The sequence below is a fragment of the Doryrhamphus excisus genome, linkage group LG12 (assembly GCF_037039965.1).
Source record: "Doryrhamphus excisus strain RoL-2023G ecotype Guam linkage group LG12, RoL_Dexc_Guam_v1.1, whole genome shotgun sequence".
Classification (NCBI taxonomy): Eukaryota; Metazoa; Chordata; class Actinopteri; order Syngnathiformes; family Syngnathidae; genus Doryrhamphus; species Doryrhamphus excisus.
The window spans coordinates 2,612,833-2,621,945 of NC_136368.1; the positions used below are offsets into that span (position 1 = coordinate 2,612,833).

The 9,113-nt window shown below is 45.2% G+C and overlaps 1 protein-coding gene across 2 annotated transcripts; it reads right to left on the reverse strand.

Annotated features, from left to right (window-relative positions):
* Positions 1 to 508: 508 nt before the first annotated feature.
* galnt3 (UDP-N-acetyl-alpha-D-galactosamine:polypeptide N-acetylgalactosaminyltransferase 3 (GalNAc-T3)) lies at positions 509 to 7,941 on the reverse strand. 2 transcript variants are annotated; one of them, XM_058081909.2, is made up of 11 exons: positions 7,708 to 7,930; positions 6,047 to 6,563; positions 5,269 to 5,441; positions 3,570 to 3,719; positions 3,259 to 3,493; positions 3,088 to 3,205; positions 2,089 to 2,289; positions 1,424 to 1,555; positions 1,262 to 1,363; positions 1,033 to 1,188; positions 509 to 957 (listed from the first exon to the last, which is right to left on the reverse strand). In XM_058081909.2, exons 2-11 carry the CDS (start codon positions 6,541 to 6,543, stop codon positions 844 to 846), a joined length of 1,878 nt encoding a protein of 625 aa, XP_057937892.2. In that variant the 5' UTR covers positions 6,544 to 6,563; positions 7,708 to 7,930; the 3' UTR covers positions 509 to 843. The 2 variants fall into 2 exon arrangements, with proteins under 2 accessions (XP_057937892.2, XP_078651322.1); XM_078795196.1 differs by lacking the exons at positions 509 to 957; positions 1,033 to 1,188; positions 1,262 to 1,363; positions 1,424 to 1,555 and adding an exon at positions 1,616 to 1,987 and having other exon boundaries at positions 7,708 to 7,941.
* Positions 7,942 to 9,113: the final 1,172 nt, after the last annotated feature.

Below are 9,113 nucleotides of genomic sequence, written 5' to 3' on the forward strand. Positions count from 1 at the left end.
ATTTCTGTAGGGAAACAACAGACGGCCGACGTTTTTGGCATAGCAAGCTAGCGAGCTGATTGGTTAGCCCCCTATTTAGTGAGTCCAACTGTAAGAAACGGGTTGGAATTCATTGAAGAATGGCAAGTAAATTCAAGACCGACGTCACTTTGACGTTTGTCGCTCGATTAGCACTACTGCTAGCTTCCTTTAGACAACACTGCGCAACTCTTACGCGCAAGCTACGGGGCCTCTGTAGGGACAAAAGCCGCCGCTTTTTTGCATGGCAAGGTAGCGAACTCATTACTTAGCCTCCTCTTTAGTATTTCTAACTGTAAGACAAGTAAACATTTGTAAGTCCTACTCTATAACAGCACAGCCTTGGCACTTTTGATGCCAGCACGCCGACTGGTAGCCTTTTAGGAAATGTACTCGTATGATCGCCTCCCTTTAAAATCTAAACTAAAGAATAGCCAGTAGAGCAGACAGTCCCCCCCCCCCCCCAAGGGTGGAATAAAGCGACACCAGGGCAGTGGAAGAAATGTATTGTCATATAAAAACAGGAATTTGAAGGACAATTATTTTTCTGTTTCAGATTTTCACTTTCACTCTCTTTGGCGGGCAAATTGTAAAAAAAAAAAAAAAATCGAGAGATTGAATTGGGCTTTCTATGCTTAATACTGCACTGACTTAGCACACTGCATGGACAAAAGTCTTGGGACACAGCTAGCTGTTAGGAACGCCCTGACTGTCCCAATACTTTAGTCCAATAAAGCATCTTTGGAGTCCAACGTTTCCTCCCCGCAGGCACAAAATGTCATGACTTGTAAAATAAATTAAAAGTCCATCTGGTGTCACGTACATTCAGGCGAAGAACCAGAGCTGGAAGGTGTCGGTGGGGTCACAGGGAGCAAGGGAAGGATGCTCGGGACGGGCGGTGAGACACATGTTCCTTCTTGGCACGCGGAGTAGCTTGTTCTTGGTGAACAAAGAACATCCAAGAGTGATCCAACTGATAGCAAAGGCTTTGAAATGTACAAAGATCCGACTCACATCATTCAGCTCCCATTTCTGCTCGGGTCCTACAAAGGTGTTCCTGCCCTTGTACTGGCACGCCTCCAGCCTGACCGCCCCCTCGGCGACCCCATGCAGACACAGCTCCTTCTGGATGTTGTGTCGCAGCTCATGATGCGTGGACAACTCAAAATACTGCAAAGGAAGGAGCGGGCAGCCGACGAGTGAGTGATTGACGGGTGAAACCGAAAGGAGAGGCGAGGCTGACCTGATTCCCTCCCAGTCCGTGACACGGGTACATGATCAAAGGCTTGCCGCCCTCGTTGTTCTCTCCTGCGTCCAAGCACCAGTCCTTGCCCACATTTCTCACCTACACATGGGACACATGACCAGAAATACTCATCTCCTGCCGTGAACCAGCCAGTCTTACCGCGCCAAAGCGGAGAGGGTTGAGGTCGGGCATGAAGATCTCCGGGTAGACGTTCTTCAAATACCAGGAGAAGCTCTTGCACTGCAGACGCTCACGGAGGTCCACACGTTTGGAGATGTCTCCAAAGGTTCTCTGTGGGGAGATAAAACACCATAAGGTGAACAAACATTTCCACCGAAACATCAGCAGTCACATGACAGCCGTGCCCCACCCCCCGCTGATAACGAGCGCCGAGGGCGGTGTGAGGAATGCGAGGTGGGCCTTCAGGGGGCCTTTTTATGGCACCTATGAGACCACATGTCAGGAAACGCTGCAAGCTGCTTGCCTTTGACACTCTGGTGTCCCAACTTTATAGCGGCCAGGCCCACATGAAACATCTAAGGATCCAAGGACCACATCGAGGAGGCCACTTGGATACTTTCTGAAGATGTGCAAAGAACGCTTTGTGGGCCAATAAACACACTTTGGAGCGTCCCGTTTCTTTCCCAAGGGTCTCATTGACAGGAGTGTGCTTCCTTGTGCAGCAGGAGGGAAATATTCTTCTGTGCTGGAGTCCGCTAGACGCTGATGAAGGGAAGAACATGTCTGAACTTGCCTCAGGAGGAGGATAATGAGAATCCTGAAGCACATTAGAAGGAAGAACTGCTGGGATAAGTACCACCTACCTCTTTGGCCATCTGTCCCGCCTGCTGATTACGCCGGTAGAAGATCTCCTTGTACTCGTCCATCCACACCTCGGCCAGTCGGACCTGGTTGCGGGCGATCACTTGAGTGCCCTTGGGGAAAGTGTGGGGGCTCTTGGTGCGGAAAACATGGCCGACAACGGAGCACGGGATTATCTCCAGGCGTCCGCCACACTGCCACACCTGCAGGTCACAGCGAGAACATACCTGATTGGTTGGTGCCCACATGTCCACTAAGACGTACCGCTCCGTTTGTGTCCCAGTGGGGTTGGGATCTAGCGGGATTCATCCATCTTCTAGCTGCACCGATACACCCGTCCATCTCAGAGGCACTTCAACTCCTCCACTTGGGGCAGGACCTCATCCCGGACCCAAAGATGGCACTCCGTCATGTTTCGGGCAAGAACCATCGTGTGCTTTACACACTACTGCGAAGCGATCTAGTGATAGTTGAAGGTCACGGCTCGTTAAAGCCAGCAGGACCACATCATGTGCGAAAAGCAGAGACCCAATCCTGCAGCCACCAAAACCGGAACCCATCAACACCCTGGCTGTGCCCATTCAGTCCATAAAACAGAATCGGTGACAATGGATCAGCTCCGGCGGAGTCCATCCCTCACTGGGAACCAACCACCTGAATCAAGTGGTCCGGTACCCTATACTCCAGAGTACTACTCACAGAATTCCTCAAGGAACCAGGTCAATTGCTTTGTCCAACTATTCGGGCAAACTCCCATGTACCCTCAAAGACCCGCTGACACTGTAGAGTTGGTCCACAGTTCCAAGACCAGGACCAAAACCACACCGCTCCTCCTGAATCAGAGACTCAACTGTCCAGCGAATCCACCTGTCCAGAACCCCTGATTAGACCTCACCAGGAAGCCTGAGGAGTGTGATCCCACGATATTTGGAACTCATCCCACCACCCCGCTCTGGTCTGGTGAACATTTGAAAGATTCTGATGCTTTCGTAGAATCTTACCCTGAAAGACATTTCGATATTCTCTCCACCCCAGATCTCCATTTGCTCATCATAGCTTCCAATGTGGTAGAAGTATTCCTTGGAGATGGAGAAGAGGCCGCCAGCAAACGTAGGAGTCCTGCACAATACTCAAATTAAAAGGAGTCGATTCAACGAGGACATCGGGCTTACATGATCGGGTAGGTTTCGTCTCTCCTCCTTCGCTTCTCAGGATCCGGAAGACTCTCCCATCCGAAGGCCAGGCTCCAGTCAAAGTTGCCCCGGTTGTGGTGCTGGCCGTACGGGGACGGCTTCATGAACTCGAACGTGTTGAGGTCGATGGTGGTTATGTCGGGACTGACCACCATGGTGGAGTTCTCCGCTATCCTGGCAAGCAGCGGCTCCAGCCAACCGTGGAAGCATTCGCCTGTCAAGACAGTAATTCATATCACGCCCACGCCTTCGCCTGCCGTGGCGTGTCTGCCATCAGGCGGCCGCCTCACAGTGCGCGTCCAGGAAGGTGAGTGTGTCACCGGTGGACACGGAGGCGCCCAGTAACCGAGCTGTGATGAGGCCTTTCCTCTCTTTTTGACGAACCACGCGAACGATACTCAAGGCTTTCAAATACTCGTCCAGCTCGTCCTTCAGCATGTCTGAAAGAAGAGAAGAAAAGGACGGTGGATGAGTGGACAAATCTTTACTGATAATCCTCAAGCTATGTGGTAAAACCAGTTTCGAGAAACTTAAGACGGCCATGTATTCAGGGTTATGCTTTTTATGATCGAGGCCATAGCATCCCAACTCTTAGCATGCTAGCATTTTAGCTACTTTACTCATGTCTACATGTAAATGCAGACATGGCATGATGTAGGGACTCTATAGTGCAGCCTTTTGATGCTAGCATGCTAACTGTTAGCATTGTGCGACTTGATTCATGTCTATGTGTCAATGCAGACCTGGTATGGATGTAGGGACACTATAGGGCAGCCTTGGCACTTTTCATGCTAGCATGCTAACTGCTAGAATGCTAAGATGAAAGCTAATTTATTCATGTTTACATGTAAATACAAACAGGCATGGATGTATAGACACTATAGGGCAGCTTTGGCACTTTTCATGCTAGTATGCTAACTGCTAGAATGCTAAAATGAAAGCTAATTTGCTAATTTCTACATGTAAACACAAACAGGCATGGCTGTAGGGACACTATAGGGCAGCTTTGGCACTTTTCATGCTAACATGCTAACTGCTAGAATGCTAAAATGAAAGCTAATTTACTCGTGTCTACATGTAAATGCAGACCTGGCATGGATGTAGGGACACTATAGGGCGGCCTTGGCACTTTTCATGCTAGCATGCTAACTGCTAGAATGCTAATATGAAAGCTAATTTACCCATATGTACATGTAAATGCAGACCTGGCATGGATTTAGGGACACTATACGGCAGCCTTGGCACTTTTCATGCTAACATGCTAACTGCTAAAATGAAAGCTAATTTACTCATGTCTACATGTAAATGCAGACCTGGCATGGATTTAGGGACACTATACGGCAGCCTTGGCACTTTTCATGCTAACATGCCAACTGCTGGAATGCTAAAATGAAAGCTAATTTACTCATGTCTACATGTAAATACAAACAGGCATGGATGTAGGGACACTATAGGGCAGCCTTGGCACTTTTCATGCTAGCATGCTAACTGTTAAGATTTTGCGACTTGACTCATGTCTACATGTAAATGCAGACATGGCATGATGGAGGAACATTATAGGGTAGCCTTGGCGCACTTTTGATGCCAGCTTGCCAACTGTTAGAATGCTAACATTAAAGCTATTTTACTTATGTCCATGTGTAAACACAGACATAGCATGATGAAGAACACTACAGGGCAGCCTTTTGATCCTAGTGTCCAAACTGTTAGCATTTTAGCCCATATCCACATGTACTGCAAGTACAACCTGGTACAACGTAGGTACACCATTGTACAGTACAGTATTTGTAGTCAGGTTCCCACTAAATAACAGTCCCTCTCCCTCAAGACTCAACTTGAAAGTCTCTTCCTCCTTTTTTACAAGACTGATTTGTAAGCTCAACACTTGTACTACCCCTTAGGAAAGTTCTCACCAGCAACCTGTCTACCTAAAACCCATGTCACCCAAACCCCCAAAAGACCGGTTGGGCTCTTCCTGGGCCTGTTTACCGTCGGCGCTGGCGTCATCCACCAGGATAATCTCCTTGAGGAGAATGGCGGGGGACGTGTGGAGGACGCTGTACACCGTCCTTAGCAGGGTGCTCCAAGCCTCGTTGTGAAACACGATGATCACGCTGGTGGTTGGCAAGGGGGGGCAGCGCTTGAAGGTTTGCTCGATACATCTGCAGAGAGTACAAAGATCCATCTGTCCTCTTTTACACGTGTAGAGCCACCCCCCCCCCACACACACACCCCACACCCCCCTCTGTGTCTGTGTGCTGACACTTCACACAGTCCCGAGTCTGTGTGATGAAAACTAATGTTTTATGTCTAACGTATACTCATGCTGACACGCAGTAGTAGCGAGTATTGCAGTTGCCAAAAGCCACACGTGAAGGATTTGCTGGAGTTCCTCTTCTTACCACTACTACAACATTGGTTCTGCTGATGCTGTATTGTGAAAGATACAGTTTTCCTGACTAAGGAGTTCCGAAGGATCCATCCAAAACTGAACCGTACAAAATAATTTCAATCCAAGACAGTCAGGAACACAAAAGAGTTTGAGTTTTGACAAACGGATGCGCCTTACAGGATAGCGTGATGATGCTAGCTTGGTGTGCGATCCAGCAACACTCGCCACGTACAGCCGTTTAAGGTGTAGTAGGCAATAGGTGTAACAGGTGCAGAAAAAACAGGCGTGGACGTTGAGCAACTGTTTGTGAAAGGTGTAATCCATGTTTGGCTTGCACCAACAAAACAGAGGTGAAGAGTAAAGAGGTCCACGTACTCTGGGGGTCTGGTGTCGGCGCCCAGGTCTCGGCTCAAGGAGATGCGATCGCTGGCGTACAAGTTGAAGCAGTGCTTATCTTGGCCGCTCTGCTTCTCCTTCTGCTCCTCGGGGCTCAGAGAGTCGGTGTTGAAGGCCTTCCCGCCGGCGCCGGGAGCCAGCGGGTTCTGCGGCGGCCTCTCCAGGGCCGTTTTGAGCTCAGCCGGCGTGTAGTGTCCCGGCAAACAGGAAGTGTTGTTGGCGCCGTCCCTCTGACGGACGGGTGCTTTAATCTGCATCTTGGGCATGGCCTCCCTGAAGTTCTGAACGGCTCCCATCACCATGCCCAGCATGCTGTCCCGCTTCTCCTTGATCTCTTTCAGCCAAGGGTCCTCCTGCGGACCTTGGCGCCCCACTTCCCACTGCATGAAGACCATGAACGTGACAAAGACCGCCGCCGCCACCGCCACCTTCAGTGGCCGCAGTCTTCTTCGGAGCAGTCTACGCAGGGAACTCATTCTTCTTCTTGGATGGACACCTCATTCACAGACGAACACACCAGACAGCAACTTCGTCACTAAATGTATACCTTCATTAGTAAAAAGTAATATATGAAATATTGTAAAAATAGATGTAGCAAGACAAATTACGCCTCTTATTTTATTTCTTATTTTTACTTATTATGAATGAATATGAACAAAAAATATTAAAAAATAAAACCAACATTTTAAAAGTATTTCATATTTTACTTAAGTAGAATATATTAAAAAGCACAGTATAGAAAAAGTTAAAAATATATAGAAATATTGTAGAAAGAAATACATTAAGCAAAACTAATTTAAGCATCTGATTCTATTTGTTATTGTTACTTAATATGAATATGTTTAAAATAATAAAATTAAAATGTACAAATAACATTTAAAAAGTACGATAAAGTTACAAAAATAAAATATATATAAATGTAAAAATAACATTTAAAATATAGAAAATATTTAGAGTTACAAACGTTTAAATGTATGTAAGTAGAATATATTAAAAAGTACCATATAAAAAAGCAACGTTTAAAATAAAAAAATACATATTGTAAAAATAAATACATTTAGTGAGAAAAATTAAGCATCTTAATTACATTTTTTATTTGTTAGTTTTTACTTAATACAAATATATAAAGAATATATAATTATATCAAAAGTACAATAAAGTACAAAATATATACAAATGTAAAAAAAATTGCAAGAAAATTAAGCATTGTTCATTTAAAAAAATATATAAATATAGGAAAAATTAAACCCATATTTAAAAAAAATTAAAATATATACACATCCAACAAACTAGTTTTTTTTTTTTACTAAAATTTAAAAGTTTATATTCAAAAGTAAGATAAAAAAATGAAATGACCAAAAAGTCATAAAAAAGTACAATGGTGTTTTAATATATGTATATATAAAACCTAAACATATTTGTGATTGCTTTGGTGCTAAAAGAGTATTTAATCCTGGTTGACTCTGTCACCTGTTAGTTAGCACTAGCACTTAGCCAGCAGAGTTAAACACATTAAATCTCCTGATTTCTGTTGAAATGCCAAAGTGTGGTTTCATCCCGAGTTCGAACGCAAAGACGGCCCCAAATCAGTGAAGTCGACTGCTGGCTTCCTTGGGGGCAGCAAAGCGGCAAACACTCACCATGAGTCGGTCAATCAGAGCCAAATCATCAACGAAAGACGGACGACTGGAGTTATGTCTTCCTCCGAGGCGGCACCGCCATCCTCCTCATTCCGGCACCGAACACGTCTTATTTGGTCTTCTTGGGGCCGCGTAGACGAAGAAACGGCCACAAAGCGATTCCCTTCCTACTTGAGGAAACTTCCGTCTCGTTGGATCCAGGTGCGCTGCTCTCACTCAGGTAGAGGGTGGGAACCGCTGCCGCGCATGCGCACACGCCACCGCTGCGTGTCAAACTCGAGCACATTGAAGAAGAATCTGAGGACGTCCAAGTACCAGAGACACACGCCAGAAGAGGTAAAGTGCTGGTGTGATCATGAAAGGAGGATGAATGAACGGCTGAATAATGGTGTCATTCATCCACACAGTTGCCGGGTTACAAATAGCGGAGGAACGCTTTATCCTCACCGCATCTAATAGGCTCCTCTCGGATACACCCTGGCCAAAGTTCACCCGCCTTCCTTTGCAAACAACATCAAAAGCTTTTTTTTTTTATTTATTTGGGATTGTTTGAAAAAGATGGCACTCACGGCAAACCTCTCCAGGAGCTCCCGGCTCTGCTTCACATGGCGCGGATGAAGAAATGATGTTTGGAGGAGGAGCCCCCCCCTTTGCCCCCCCCCCTTCCTTCAGGGACCCCGTCCTGTCTATTTGGGGGGCATTATTACGGCTTGTTCGGCCACGACTTTCTTTGCCCCACATTTCACCAGAATCAAACCATACTAGAATCAATGCGTTTTTATGCCAATTTTGCCATTTTGGTTAGGAATAATCACTTGTATGATATTTAGTATTAATATTTAGGACCACACAAGAATGATTTCATGTTAGAAACATCTTAATTTTTCACTTTTTTCCATCTTTGAAAAAGAAAATGAAGCCATACAACAATAGAAAATGTGAGGATCCATTGTGTGTTGCATAAAGGCAAGTTAAAAATGTGAATGGCATGATATCAAAAACATGTTTTTTGAGGAATACCTGGAATATCAAATGATAAAAAGTTTTCATTATGAAGATATTTCAAGAAAACAACCTGACCGGGTCATTTTTGACCCACTTGAGTAGTAACACAAAAACAAAAATTTCTTAAAATGTATTAAAGGTAAGTTAAAATGTGAATGGCATGATATCAAAAACATGTTTTTTGAGGAATACCTGGAATATGAAATGATAACAATTTTTCATTACGAAGATATTTCAAAAAAACAACCTGACCGGGTCATTTTTGACCCACTTATGGAAAGTTGGGGTAGTAACACAAAAAACAAAAATTCTTTAAATGTATAAAAGGTAAGTTAAAAATGTGAATGGCATGACATCAAAAATATGTTTTTGAGGAATACCTGGAATATGAAATGATACAA

Bases quoted from the DNA above. Each gene is read 5' to 3' on its own strand.
- galnt3 (XM_058081909.2), bottom strand. From the start codon at position 6,543: ATGAGTTCCCTGCGTAGACTGCTCCGAAGAAGACTGCGGCCACTGAAG. The intron at 1,556-2,088 runs GTAGGTGGTACT...ATCTCCCCACAG, and splicing joins CGGGACAGATGGCCAAAGAG to AGAACCTTTGGAGACATCTC. The intron at 958-1,032 runs GTGAGTCGGATC...TTGTTCACCAAG, and splicing joins AGAAATGGGAGCTGAATGAT to AACAAGCTACTCCGCGTGCC.